Below are 15083 nucleotides of genomic sequence, written 5' to 3'. Positions count from 1 at the left end.
CCATCCTTGCCCCAGTGCTCCTGGATACCATCTCCCTTCGTGCACTGCTGGTCTTGCTCCTGTGCACTTGAGCATGCCAGACTTGGTGCTGAGCCTTAGACACAACATCTTACTATCCTGACAATAAAACCATGATGTGAACACTAAAATCCTCATGTTGGAGATGAGGAAAGCGAGACCCAACAGGATGTAATCATCTACTCAAGGTTACGCAGTGAGAAAGCATCTGAGCTGGCTTTCCAGTCCAGCCCTCAGTAACTCCAAATCTAAACTCCTAGTATGAGCCAAGCCTCAGGTGGCTGTGGATGGAAGGGGAGCCCCCAGAGAAAATGTGTTCCTGTTCCCCTGGATTTGGGCTGAACAGTGTTTCATTTGCACCTGCCCAAAGACCACAGGGCATTCCTGTCCTCTTTGGCATCCAGCCCTACTGGCTGGGATCCATTGTTCCAGCTTCCTGTTCAGCCTTTTGTCTGGCACATGGCCTCAGGTAGCTTATGGTGTTCCTTAGCAACCCCAAGCCCAAAGCAGGGTCCTTTAGAGGGCATTGTGTTTCTAAGAGAAGGATCCCTATAGGTCTCCCTAGGAAGCCGACCTTGGCCAGTGCAGAACGGGTATTCTAGGCAAGGGGAAATGATCCAAGCTTCTTATCTCAACTGTTGACACTGCAGAATGAAACTGGTCTGGACGATGGGGACATTGTTCTTCATATGAGGCATTTGGGGTTTCTCTCTGCCTCTGTACCTCAGGCCAGAGGAAGCCTCTGGAAGGAAGATGGAATATCCCTTCAATTAGTCTTCCCCAGGGTTGGCTTTCCCCATACCATGATGACCAGGCTGACCCATGAACCTATTCTCTGAACCACAGGCCCCCACCCAACCCTGCTTGCTCAGCCTCTGGCCTTATCTCGGTAGAAGCTTTGTGGGACACCTTAGGGTGACTCCCTGTCATGAGAAACATTTTCCAGAGGGTTTCCTCCTGGGTGACTACTTTTGGAATCCCTGAGTCATTTCAGCTTCCAGGGAATCCTTGAGGGGTGTGGGGGTGGTAATGGGGAGAATGCTGGGGGCGGGAGCAAAGAAAGGTTGGCCCAACATCTGACATTAGGAGTACCCTCCCAACATGTCTCTACTTGCCTGGCAGTCAAACTGGGCTGGAATTCCTACCCCATGCCTCTGGGAAAAGAGGTCAGCACCTGCCCAGAAAGAGACAGAGAAGATAGCTCTCTTCTACTTCATGCTCAGGAAAGCTCTTGGGGCTCACAGGGGGTTCAAATACAACTGTCCCTCAAAAGGGTGCTCAAGCCTGGGCCTGCTGCATTGAGATTTTCTGTTCATGACCTTGGATGCTCCTTTGCCTCCTGATTCCTTGTTGGTAGGAGTATATGTGGTATAGTGTGTGTGTGTGTGTGTGTGTGTGTGTGTGTGTGTGTGTGTGTGTGTGTGTGTCCCTGCAGTGAGTGATCTTAGAGGGGCCAAAAGGTTTAGTTGCTCTGGACCTAAGGTTCTAAAATGGTGCAACATTCACAGGATTGAGTTCATTCCTATTTGCCTTATAAGAAACCAGGAGGACTCGGGTTATTAAAATATTGAAAATGGTAAGCAGAAGCTGCTCTTCGCAATGGGGCATCCCCATCACACTTTTCTGAGAGATCCAGCAATGGCAAAGATGGGGACCTCTAACATAGTGTTCCCGCATTCCGATTTGTAGGTGATGATAGCCCTGGATACAAATTATCTTTAAAGGTTTATTTTTATTTCATTAAGTTATGTGTATTGTGTAGGGAGTACATGGATTCAAGTGCCCACAAAGAGATCCACCTGGAGCTGGGGTTACAGGCAGGTCACCTAATGTAGGGGCTGGGAAGTGAACTCGGGTCCTCAAGAAGAGCAGTATGTACTCTTAACCACGGAGCCATCTCTCCAGCACTTGAATTATTCATTGGGATTGTTAAGTACTGAGAAAACAAGCTCAGGAGATTATCTTCAAGGAGAACCCAGTTTGATCTGGGAAACACATGGGGTTATCAGATGAAGAGTGCAAGGACCCACGGATGGCACCTTTCCAAGGCTAACCCAATGTTGCCTTCCAAGGCTAACCCAATGTTGCCCTATGTTCATTCATCCACTCACCAAATATCTACTGAGCATCTTCTGCACAGCAGACAGTGACATTCTAAGTGCTAGGAATGAAGAGGAAGACAAGAGAAACGGGCTTCTTCCTCCCAAGGGGACAGGTGAGAAACTATCAGAACGAGGCCTTCCAACTACAGTGGAAAGCACAGGGAAGAACATGAGAAGGCTCTCCCGACATTAGCAGGGAAGGCCTTTCTGGCATGATGATGGCATGGATCCGGAGGCTCTGACAACGTGAATGGAAAGCCAGGGTTGACGAGGAGACTGAGATGCAATGAGGAGGAAGATGTGGGTGGGACAAGGAGAGAGAAGACAGTTGGAAAGTTGCTGGGAAGAGGAAAGAGGGAGAAGAAGGAGTCTGGGGAGACAGAAAAGACTTCCTTCTTTGCTACTCTTTGAACGTGGCCAAGCCAAACCATGGTGCAGGACCACACGAGGCTGCTGTCTACGCAAGGCATCACCCCTTCCCAGTCTGAGTTTTCTCCAATGGACGGACGGACGCTGAGGCTGGATCTCTTCCTTGTCTGAATACCTGAGTATTTGCAACCTTAAAGGAGAGGGCAGAAGTAAGGGCTTACAGATTCAGGAAAGGTTCCCGCTCCCTCAGCTAAGAACATCCAGTTTCTATGAAAGCACTGTTAGAGGAAGAAGGGGCACTTTCCTTTTATGTTCTCCTCGCCAAAGCCGACTGTTTCCTGGGAGGAATTAAACCTGCGAGGTGGCCTCTGACTTGACCAAGGTAACAGAGCTGATAAGCCAGGATTCACTCTCAAGTGGTAGAGCGCTTGCCTAGGAAGTGCAAGGTCCTGGGTTCGATCCCCAGCCCCGAAAAAAAATATAAATAAATAAATAAATAAATAAATAAATAAATAAATAAATAAATAAATAAATAAAGGAGTTTAAAAAAAAAGACAGAAGCTGCCCTATCTAAAGTCATCTCCCAAGCTCTGGGGTCCCCACCCATCTCTCAAACTGCACCCCTGCCTGGACCTATGGCATCCTTCTTCTTAGCTTCTTCTGGCCTGCATCTATTTCTGTGTCTGTCAGAGTGTCTATGTTTCGGGACCAAGGTGTCCTGCTTACCTTTGTTTTGTGCTCGGTGACTCTAGGTAGAGTCAGTCCCTAGCAGTGCCAAGGCCGTCAGATCCTCTCCTCTAGGACCAGAGTCTAGAGGATAGAAAAGGTTCCCCTAGCGACCGCCTCCAGCCAAACTGAAACTGGGACAGAACTCTCACTCCAGATGGATCTAAACGCCTTAAAATTCCCTTTCGTTCTAATGGAGTCTGAGTATGTTGAAGGTTTCCAGCCAAGGCATGAGGTCTGCCCTCCAGCATTACTGCTCAGAGCCAGCACCGTTCACCCTGTGTTCATCCAGAAACTCTCCCTGAGCCACCCCTTAGGTGCCAGCTCTCCCCTCGGCAGAGGGTTCTAGGTAAGCAGGCAGTAAACACTGTCCAGGTGGTTCTGGAAAATGCCGTGAATCCTGTAGAACACTGCGGTGGAGGAACAGTGGTCTCAAAGCCTCCAGTCCACGAAGGTCCTGAAGTAAGATTTCATATGTTCTCTCCTAAAGAGGTTAGGTAGGACTAAGCTCGCTATTTTGTGCTTTTAAGTGTTCATTTGTTAAACACTGAGAAAACATTACAGCTTTCCACCTCTATTTGGCAGCTTGCTTTCTAAATACCGCCCTCCCATGTCCAAAAACAATTTGAAGAAGACAGATCTCCCTCTAAGAAGCTCTGATGTACACCTTCTCGAAGTAAAGGCCAGAGAAGAGAGCGACTGTAGAAAGGCTGGCAGGAAGAGTATAGAAAGCAAGGAGCTGGGGTTCAGCTAAAACTCCCGATTCCGGTCCCTCTGAAAGAGTTCTGTCCTCTCTGCCCACGGTCTCTCCTCCAACTGCTCCAGGAGCAGCGAGGGCCAAGCCTTAAAAGAGAGACAGGCCCGGACTGGCAAAGGAGGCGAAAAGGCGGTGCAATCGGCCAGCCTGGGATCTGGAGTTAGACGCTAAGGCTTCTCGCTCTCTCCCAAGGGCCAGAATCTTTGTTCAACACCAGACTCCAAGCCAGTGACCCTCTGGATCTCCCCGGCTCACTCCCGCTGCCCCCTGCAAAGTCAGCGTGGTGAAACCTCCAGGACCCTGGCGCGGCGGAAGCAGCGCGTCCCCTCCCTCGGGAAAGACAGATGTGGGGCTAATGAAAGGGAGGCAGGGAGAGGCGTGGGGCTGGCGGGGGAGAGCGGGGGCGTGGCGGCCAGAGCGGAGCTCTCCAGAGCGCGCAGACCAGACCACCCCGCGGTCTGCCGCGCGGTCCCGAGGAGGAAGGTTCGGGGGAGAGGGGCCGGGCTGGGGCGCGCAGTTTGGCCCTAGGGTGGGGAGCTGAAACTCAACACCGCCTCGGGAAGGATCGTCCCCTTTCTCTGCAGCTTCCCCTTCCCCCTTCCTCCTCCCCCTTCTCTTAATCCCCTGGACTGAGCCCCTCGCGAGAGGAGTGGGCCCGAGGGGAGGGGAAAGAGCTTGCTGCGGGGAGCCGGAGCTCGGGCAGGGGAGGGAAAGGGGCGCCGAGTACAAGGGGTGAGCGGGGGCCACGAGCGACCCCGGACCTTTTCTAACCTTCAGTGTCCCCACCTCGACCCTAGGCAAGCCCATAGAACTGCCCTTCCCCTTCTCTGTTCCCTTTGCTCTGTGGCCTTTTTCTTCGTTCCCCAATACACCTGGAGCTTCCCCAAGCTTTGGGACTCGCCGAGCGCCGGGTCCAGGGTGTGTGAACGGGGACTTCGGTCAGTGGGGTGCCCGGGGCAGAGGGTGGTGCGCGCCCTTGAGCGCTGAGACCCAGAGGTGCCTCGCGGCCACCTCCAAGACCTGGCTGTGCTGAGCAGTGTGGCGGGGAGAGCCCGCCTCGGCGGGGGCCTGGGCAGACGGCCCAGCTCCACCGCCACGCGCTCTTAGGCCTTTGGCTCCGGCCTTTGCGCTGACTTGAGCGAGTTTGGCGACACTCGGTTCAGTTGTCGCTCCTCCTCCTTCCCCGCGGGTCCCGCCGCAGTGCCCCGGCTGCCAGGACCACAGCCCTGGGAGCACAGCTCTGCGCCGCTGGGGGAGGGTTGGCCCCTAGAGTCGCTCGTCCAGCTTAACCACTCAGGCGGCTTCTCCCAGCCCTCGGGGTTAGCCTGAGCTGCCTGGAGAGGCGTCGAAAGCAGCCACAGCTCCTGTCTCTTAGGCTGGGAAGTGAGCTTTACCCCATGTGTGTTCAGGAGGCCTTTGCGACTTGAGGCAGCAGCTGTGGGGGCCTGCAGCCCCGAAAGACCCTGGGGACAGTTTAGAGCGCGCCCCTTGGATGAGGTCCCGCAGCGACGCCCAGGCCCGCCCTACTCCTCCTCCTGCTTGGCCAAGCTGCCTCCTATTTGGAAAGTTTTGTGGGTTTTCTTTCTCTTCCTCCAACTTTGGGGGAGGCATCTCCTCAAGCGCTACAGCTTGGGGTGACCTTCTGGCTTGGAGGCCGGGAACCATGGTGTGGGGCACCCATCGCTGAGGTCAGAGAAACTGAGCCTAGCCTGAAGCAGGCGACCCTGGAGGCCAGAGCCATGGCCATTGCCACGTCGGTGAGTTCACCAGGGAAAGGAGGCTTGCCAGGCTGAGACCTCCAACCTGCTTTACTGTCGCGTTTATTTCTACCCACTCTGATCTCCTCTCCCACAAGCTGTGCCCTCTCTCTTTTGTTCCTTTCTCCGTCTCAGTCCTCGCCCCGTGTGCCTTCTGGTTCTGGGTTGGCCCCTCCTCCTCTCTCTCTAGTTTCTTTCTTTATAGTGGCTGTGGATAAATGGGGGTGGGGGGAGGGCGAGGGCGGAGTGTAACCCCATCCTATCTGCTCTTGCTGGGTGGAAACAGATGCCCACTGGGGGTTGGCAGGGGCTTGTAATTGGGAGGTACGTAAAAGGAGTTTTCTGACAAAGACCAGGAAGCCCAAGGAAAATGGAAGGCCAAGGAAGCCCAACTCTAAAGGATTGGGGGAAATGGAGACACAGGCACGTGAACAGGCAGGGGAAAATAATACAGAGGAGGAGAGATGATATCAGCCTGCCTCGGGTCACTTTCCGGTGACTGGGGACAAAAGACAGGGACAGTTGGCTTGTTGGAATTGTGGGAGGAGGCCTACCAGAAAGTGCAGTGGCACCCTGCCACCCCGAATAAGTCAGCCATTGCCTCACAAGTCAGCTGGGCCCCTAGGAGGAGGTAAAGCAGGAGTGATCACACCCAGTATCCATCATCCTATCAGCAGCTCTGGCCTGGGTTTAGGCAAAGCGCAAAGCATGGCCCCATTGGATAAAATTCAAACCTAATACTGGGAGGGGCTGTACAGCCGCACCTCTACTTTGTCTTGGAGTCTGTACAGCAAATCCATTCCTTCTCAGCTTCCCCAGCCCTTGCTGGGGATTCCCAGGGGAAAGCCAGGTTGCCCCCTGCTTTCCTGGACTCTGGCTATGGGAAGAAAAGTTACAAAAGTCAAAGAAAAGCCCAGAGCCACAGCACACCTTGAGGGTGGATCTGTTTTCCATTCCTTAGACAGAACCTTTTAGTCCTCTGCTGGCAGAACCTTTGGGAGTGCCAAAGCTGCTGCCAGGATCCTGGTGTTACTGCCACTTTTGAAGTCCAGAAGGTATTTGGGTGAGGGGTATTTATGCTAATGAAACTCACAGGATCATAACAATAGTAATAGTTACAGTTTACACACCTGGCCGCTGCACTAAACTTTGTCACAATCTTTTGATGCACTGTCTCACGCAGCTTAAAAGGACGTGTTATTCAACAATTGTAGATAAGGAAACTCTACAGTGGAGAAAACTAGAGTACAGAGATGTTTAAAATCTCCTTAAAGCCATCCAAGCAAGAAAGGGACTCAGCCCCAAGTCCGCCTGCACTTACAACTTTGTCTTTGATCACTGGCTAGATCCAGGATACTAATTTCTAGTTTTCAATCAGAAGGAAAGATGCAGGGGTTGGGGACATGGCTCGGTTGGTAAAGCACTTGCTGCATAAATTAAGGATCTGAGTTTGACCCCCAGCACCCACATAAAGAGCCACGTGCAGTGTACTCACCCAGCAATGGGGGTGAGGGGAGAAACGAGGATTCCAGAGGCTCGTCCAGCTCTGCTAGCTAAGTCAGTGAGCTCAAAGTTGAGAGTCTCTCAAAGGGAAAACAATGGAGCATGAGTAAGGAGGATCTCACCAACAACCACTGGCCTCCCCGTGCACGTGCACACATGTGGAGTACAGAGCCAGCCAGTGATCTGTATTGTCTGTTTAGCATGCTTTCTTCTTGTAGACGTGCTGCTTTTAGACGTCTCGTGATAATCAGAAATGGTGTGACGAAGGCCAGGCATGTAGGGCGACGTTTGCCTGGCTGCAAAGGGACCTGAGTTTGACCCCAGCATCTTTTTTTTCTTTTTAAAGATTTATTCATTTATTATATATAAGTACACTGTAGCTGTCTTCAGACACACCAGAAGAGGGCATCGGATCCCACTACAGATGGTTGTGAGCCACCATGTGGTTGCTGGGAATTGAACTCAGGACCTCTGGAAGAGCAGTTGGTGCTCTTAACCGCTGAGCCATCTCTCCAGCCCCTGACCCCAGCATCTTGAAGAAGGAAGGGAGGAAGGGTAGTTGGTTGCTTAGGAGGAGAAGAAAGGAGCACAAGGGTTGCACAACTTGCTTCCTAGCACAAAACGGTCCCAGAGGAACAGCATCTCTGTGAGTGGAGCTTCTTCCTCCCTTACAGTCCAGCAGCATCCTCCTACAGCTGGACATTCGGTTGGTTATTTGATGACGATGATGCTTTTTATAGTACTAGAGGTTGAACCCGATGTCTCAAAACATCCTAGGCAAGCGTTCTACCACTGAGCTACACTGTCACGTACTCAGATTCCCGGCCTTTCTCTGTCTTTTGTTTTGTTTTGTTTTGTTTTTTGAAGCAAAGTTTTATATAGCCCAACCCTGATCCTTCTGCCTTCAGAAGTGCAGGGATAACAGGATACCTTCCACAATCCCAGTGGCTAAAGACAGACTCTAGAATCTTTTGGATGCTAAGATAACCACTCTACCAACTGAGTTACCTCCCCAGTACCCCAATCTTTTTCATATTGAGATAGGATCTTATAAGTTGCCCAGGCTGGCCTCAAACTTAATTATGTTTTAAAGATTTATTTTATTTATTATATATAAGTACACTGTAGCTGTCTTCAGACACACCAGAAGAGGGCATCAGATCTCATTACAGATGGTTGTGAGCCACCATGTGGTTGCTGGGAAGTGAACTCAGGACCTCTGGAAGACCAGTCAGTGCTCTTAACCACAGAGCCATCTCTCCACCCAGACCTCAAACTTTCAATCCTCCTGCTTTGGCTTCCCAAGCTGCTGAGATATAGGCCTCTACCACCAGACTCAGTTTAACCAAATACTTTATATTTGCTTACTTTACGTATGCATGTATCTGTGAGGGGTCTGTACATAAGAGTGCAGGTGCTCACGTGAGCTAGAGGCGTTGGACCCCTGGAACTAGATACAGGCAGTCGCAAGTCCTGCATTGTGACTGCTGAGAACCAAAGTTGGTTGGGTCCTCTGGAAGAATAGTATCCACTTTTAAACGCTGAGTCCCTGACTACAGATTTAACTAGTCCACATGGCTACCTGGCCAGCAGTGTCTAACTGGCTGCTCTCCAGGGTTTCTGGGTGAGCCGCACTGCCTGCGATCCTACTGGCAGGTAGTCATTTAGGGATTGCTAACTGAAGCTGAGTGTGCTCTGAATGGAGTTAGCTTAATTCTCCCAAAGGACTTTGTGAAACAGGAACACCGAGAGGAGTGAGAACCGAGGGAGGTTGAATACAGGAGCCCGTGTAAACACCTTACTCACCTCGGAGTCACTATCACTCGCTCGCTACTGCTGTGCTAATAACATGAAATTTTAAGCTAAAAGAAAAGGACAGGCTTTAGCAGGTAAAAGTGCTTGTTGCCAAGTCTGAGGACCAAGTTTAATCCCCAAAACTCACATGGTGGAAGGGGAGAACCGATTCCTGCAAGTTAGCCTCTGGCTTCCACATGTGCACTGTGGCGCGTGTGCGCGCGCGCGCGCGCACACACACACACACACACACACACACACACACACAAAATGGTGTAAAAGTAAGCCACAGTGGATTCAGAAGGGCGATAGGGAGCACCCTGGAGAAGAGTACAAGCTCTGACATCAGAGTGTGCTCTTCTGGCCATGTCAGCCATGCCACTGGACCAAGCCTAAACCCGTGTGCCAGTTTTCTTCTGAAATGGAGATTCTGAGAATTAGATTTGGTGTAAAGACTTAAGAGTCTCTGGATACTTTATGTTTATGACTCGGTACCTAAGCTTATGCCCTTAATGGGGGAAAAGCTTAGGTTCTTGTCTAGACAGGTCTGCAGGCTGGCTTCAGACCTTCAAAGCAGTTCTCATGCTTCAGCTCTCCCAACTGCTGGGATTACAAGCACGAACTGTCACTCCCAGCTGTGCTCTGAACGCACATCCTATAGTATTTACACATTTCTCTTCTCCATGCTCCCGCAGCCTCTTCCGGTAGTGCTGTATTGGCTCAGGCTAAGAACAAAGCAACAGCTTCTAATTGTTTTCTTTCTCAAGTGTGCCTTAACACTTGGTCTAAATGTCTTCCAGGCTCCTTCAGAAAAATGGGTCTCTATAGTTACTTAATCTAACCTTTTACTCGGGGGAGTAATCACTGGAGGACAGAGGGAACATGGAAGTCTATGGCAGACGCTAGCAAGACCTCTTCATGTGCTTTAAAGAAATTCTTTAACAAATGTGTATTGAGGACCAGTTCTGAGTGGGACCCTATTGGAGGGGTCATGGAGTACAGCAGCCCTTGTTCTTATGAGGTTCATAATGTGATAGCAGACCTCAATAATAACAAAACCTAAGTAAAAGAAGGTGTTTTGAAGGAAACAGTGAGTGGAAGATCCAGGCACAGGGTGAGATGGGGAAGAGAGTAAAGAGAAGCCTCCTCCTTTGAGGAGACATTTTTCTCAGAACTGAGGGATGTAAAAGGATCAGTAAAATGGAATCAGGAAAGAGTACCTGGCGTAGAGGAGATATAAATGCAAAGGCACCAAGATGGAAAAGAGGAGGACTGTGCCCTCCATGACGCTGGCAAGGCAGAGCCTAATCAGGAGCAGCTGAATCAGGAGGGAGACTTTTTAGCTTGACTGGAAGGGGAGGCTGGTCTAGTTTCCACAGGAGCTGATCCGAGTGTGAGAACTGTTCTCCCCTAACCTCTCCCACCAGGCCCAGCTTGCCCGGGCACTGTACGACAACACGGCTGAGTCCCCCCAGGAGCTGTCCTTCCGCCGAGGGGATGTTCTACGGGTACTGCAGAGGGAGGGCGCTGGTGGACTCGATGGTTGGTGCCTTTGCTCCCTGCATGGCCAGCAGGGTATTGTCCCTGCTAACAGAGTGAAGCTCCTTCCTGCTAGCCCAGCACCCAAGCCTAGCCTCTGCCCAGCACCTCCCACCCAACCGGGCTGCTCATCATGCCCCACCCCAGAGCGCGGCTGTGAGGAGCAGGAGGTAAGAAGTAGAGCCTCTCATCCGGGCCTATCGATCTTGACCCTTGACCTTTCACTGGTGGAAGTCTTTCTGCCACCTGCTTCTAAGCTCAGCAGAGGACGTGTGGAGGGAGGAAGCTAGAAAGTCTCTAAGTTCCTGAAGTTGCGTATCTGTTTCAGTGACTTCCACTGGCACACCCGCCTTTTCATCCCCTAGGTGTATGTGATACCACCACCAGCTCGACCCTGCTCTGCCTCAGGACTTCCAGCTAGATCCTGTTCGCCCTCTTCCGACTCCATCTACAAGGTCCCCAGAGTCAATGGGATACAGCTGACTGCCCCCAGAGATGTGGGAGAGGTGAGACTTCTGTGTACGTACGTTGGGTGAGGGCCAGAATTCTTGGGTAGTCTGCCGCTGAGCTGAAGGCTAATGCTGATCCCTCCCACCAGGTCTATGATGTGCCTCCCAACATCCTCCGGGCTCCCTCCAATTGCCCCTATGATTCCCCAGCCTCCTTTTCCTGTCCTGCGACCCCAGTTGTCCCACAGCCCCCTGGAGAGGATGAAGCTCCCTATGATGTGCCTCTGGCCCTGAAGTCACCTGCAGAGATGGAGCCTGACCTGGAGTGGGAAGGGGGCCGGGAGCCAGGGCCTCCCCTTTACGCTGCCCCTTCCAACCTAAAGCGGGCCTCTGCCCTGCTCAACCTGTACGAAGCACCTGAAGAACTACTGGCAAACGGAGAAAGCCGGGATGCAGATGAAGGCATCTACGATGTGCCTCTGCTGGGGCCAGAGCCACCGTCACCAGAGCCCCCAGCAGCTTCTTCCTCCGCCGACCCGGACACTGTGGCCCAGCTTCTGACCAGAAGCCCTCCACCCCAACATAGGCCCAGACTACCATCCACTGAGAGCCTGTCCCGCCGCCCTCTGCCTGCCCTCCCGGTCTCTGAGGCTCCTGCTCCTTCTCCAGCACCTTCTCCTGCCCCAGGCCGAAAGGGCAGTATCCAGGACAGGCCTCTTCCCCCTCCCCCGCCCTGCCTGCCCGGTTATGGGGGCCTCAAACCGGAGGGAGATCCAGAGTGCAGGGAGGTAGACAGTGATTCAGGAGGCCCTCACAATGAATATGAAGGCATCCCAATGGCCGAGGAATATGACTATGTGCATCTGAAGGTGAGATCCTGGGCAACCCCACCAGAAGGGTCTCCCTATCTCTGTCCCTTTCTCCTGGCCTCCTGCCCAGTTGCTTGGGTCTCTAGCACTAGCCCACAGCACTCGAGTGAATGCCACATGCCCTAATCCCGCATGCCAGTGAATAGCTGTCCCCTGCAGGGCAAGGACTCTGATGCTGGGAACACTTTCCTGATGGACTGTGCACCAGAGGCAACAGGGGCCTGTATTCAGCTCCCTTCCCTAACACTGACGAGTGATCCCTCTGCAGGGTGTGGATAAAGCTCAGGGTTCTAGACCCCTGGATAACGCTTTCCCAGCGGATCCTGAACTGCTGGAGAGGGGACTGGTGGAACAGAAGGTAAACCCGGAGGGGTGGGACTAGAACTTGGGGAGTGGGTATACCAAGCCATCGGTGAGATAGGGTGGGCAGGGCTAAATGCACGGGAAGCAAGGACAGAGCAGAGAGGAGCTGGGAGTCAACAGGAGGTGCTGGAACATAGAAGAGTCTATTGGGATTCAGGAAGACAGGAAAGACTGTGCTCAAAGGAAGTTGGGTAACCAGGAGAGCTGAAAGAATTTCTGGGCAATGGATCAAAGCTGGCCAGGTGACTTCTCTCCAGCAGTGAATTTCTGGGTTCCTAAGAGACTGGCTCCTAAGCTGGTCTCCACCAGCGATTAACCTGGGGTTCTATAGCAACTGGACCTCCAATCTTTCTGGACCGCCAAAGTGAGGCAGTTTCCACTATACCAGATCTTAGCCAGAGGCCAGAGGGACATAATATAGTCTCCCCCATTCCTTAGGTATTTCCCAAGTAGCCCCCATTCGTCAGGTACTGTCCGAGTGCTGGAAGGCTGCCTGGGCCGTCACGGTCACAGGTAATGTCCTCGTGGTGCTTAAACTGAATGCAGTATGCTGTGCTAAGCCAATTCGACATTGTATCCCAGTGTTTACAGTAGCTTTCGGAAATACAGGCTAGACCTGCACTATTAATACAGGTATCTCATGGCTTTTGAGCACCCGGAACGTGGCTAGTCTGAGTTAAATGAGATATATATCACGAGTCTGGTGGGATGGTTCAGTGGACAGAGGCCAAATGAGATGGAATATCAGGGTTACTTTCGTTGCTATTGTCAGGCAGAATCTCACTGTGTAGCATCGACTGACTTTGAACTCAAAGCAAGTCTCCTCCTATCTCACGCTCTCCAGAGCTGCCCAGCTCAGATCTGATTTTGAGGAGTTGGTATGGATTGATTACATACAGATGCTCTGAGTTCTTAAAATTTGGATGTAGATAACAATTTTAGGATTTTTTTTTTTTTTTTTTTTTGCATTTGTTGTTTCTGGAGACAGGGTTTCTCTGTGTAACCCTGGCTGTCCTGGAACTCACTCTATAAACCATGCTGGCCTCGAATTCAAGAGATCCTCCTGCCTCTGCCTCCCGAGTACTGGGATTAGAGGTGTGCACCACCACTGCCCGGCTACATTTTCTACTTTTTTATGTGGCTAATTAAAGATACATATGAAACGGCTTGCATTGTGCTCACGTCGGGCAGTATAGAGCTACGCTCCCTGGCTTGCTTAGCTTACTGCAATTTGTTTTCTTGGCGCTGGGAAGCAAGTCTAAGCCGTACACACACTAGGCAGGTCCGAAATGAAGAGCCCCATCCCCTAGCACTAGGCTACTCTGAGATAAGGATCCAAGGAAGTTCAGAGACTTCTCTGAAGTTGCCTGAGATTATTCGAATTTAGATCTTTCTGGAATCAGCTCTGGGCACTTTATTGCTGTCTCTGTCTACGTTCTTTGATGCTGAGAAAAGATACAGGGATTGCACTCAATAAAGAAAAACAGAGGGTGGGGGAGGAAGGGAGGGGCAGCAGGAGTGTTAGTGACATTGATCACTTTGCCCTCGATGACCTTCTTCTCCATCCACAGGAAGCCCTGTCCCCAGAGGAGCCACTGGTCCTGTCCACTGGAGATCTACAGCTTCTGCACTTCTATGCGGGGCAATGCCAGAGCCACTACTCAGCTCTACAGACTGCTGTGGCAGCTCTCATGTCCAGTACCCAGGCCAACCAGCCGCCATGTCTCTTTGTGCCCCACGGCAAACGAGTGGTGGTGGCTGCCCACCGCCTGGTATTTGTTGGGGACACCCTAGGCCGGCTGGCAGCCTCTGCACCTCTCCGAGCACAGGTGGGGGCTGCAGGTACAGTGCTGGCCCAAACCTTGCGGGCCACTGTGCTTGCTGTCAAGGGGGCCGCCTTAGGTTACCCATCTGACACTGCGGTCCAAGAGATGGCGCGATGTGTGGCAGAGCTTGCAGGGCAGGCCCTACGCTTCACCACCCTACTCGCTGGCCTGCTCCCCTGAGGGCCTGTTTGTCCAGCCTTACCCTCCCTGCCTGCCAGAGCCCTGCGCTCCGGCTAGAGGTTCATCTCTTGGTCATTTTAGCCACCCACCGAGGCATCTCTTCCCCCATACCTACTGCTTTTTGTATGAGCCATTTTGTATAAATTATTTATATTTAATATTTCTTGCTTTGTCCAGGCAGGCAGCAGGCCATCTGGGGTAGGGAGGGACTGGATTCTCCTCATCATCCTGGGTGGAGGTCGCTGTACTGCCTTCTGCCTTTGGGAGTTTGGAACACAGAAAATCAGGAGGCTGAAACTTGGCACCACCACACTGAGCCTCTCTCCTGTATCTTGGCTGAAGATGACAATGTTAAGAGCCTGGGAAACACTGGAGAGCTTCTCCCCTCACAAGTCAGGAAAGCATGGCATGCACCTCAATAAAACCTGCCTTATGGTTCCTGACTCTGCTTCTTGAAAGCCTGAGGGGAAAGGCCTGGCGCCCTTCCCCATTCCTGTGGGAACCACACTTCAAGGAATGATTTTGCTCCTTAAAGACCTATTCAAGACCTTGTCCTCAGCTCCTGCAAAGGGTACATAGTGAGTATACTCTTCTAGCAAACCCGGGATAGACAAAAAAAAAAAAAAAAAAAAAAAAAACCAAAAAACAAAACAAAAAAAAAAAAAAGCTAGCTAGCCAGGTATCACACTGCGTACCTTAAATTCTGTCACTTGGGAGGCAGAGGCAGGTGGCTCTGGATCTGTGAGTTAAAGGCTAGCCTGGCCACACTGTGAGACCCTGTCTAAATAAGTTGCTGGTGATGGAAATCAGCGGGTGATACGAGGAGACTAG

The 15083-nt window shown here is 51.8% G+C and overlaps 1 protein-coding gene across 2 annotated transcripts; it reads left to right on the top strand.

Annotated features, from left to right (window-relative positions):
* Positions 1-2605: 2605 nt before the first annotated feature.
* On the top strand, positions 2606-14695 carry Efs (embryonal Fyn-associated substrate). Of its 2 annotated transcripts, NM_001106033.2 has the most exons (6): positions 5353-5729; positions 10454-10735; positions 10931-11071; positions 11164-11883; positions 12152-12241; positions 13818-14695. In NM_001106033.2, exons 1-6 carry the CDS (start codon positions 5712-5714, stop codon positions 14250-14252), a joined length of 1686 nt encoding a protein of 561 aa, NP_001099503.1. In that variant the 5' UTR covers positions 5353-5711; the 3' UTR covers positions 14253-14695. The 2 variants fall into 2 exon arrangements, with proteins under 2 accessions (XP_017455108.1, NP_001099503.1); XM_017599619.3 differs by lacking the exon at positions 12152-12241 and having other exon boundaries at positions 2606-5729.
* The last annotated feature ends 388 nt before the right edge of the window (positions 14696-15083 follow it).

The sequence above is a fragment of the Rattus norvegicus genome, chromosome 15 (assembly GCF_036323735.1).
Source record: "Rattus norvegicus strain BN/NHsdMcwi chromosome 15, GRCr8, whole genome shotgun sequence".
In the NCBI taxonomy this organism is placed as follows: Eukaryota; Metazoa; Chordata; class Mammalia; order Rodentia; family Muridae; genus Rattus; species Rattus norvegicus.
This window is presented reverse-complemented; position numbering and strand designations above follow the sequence as displayed.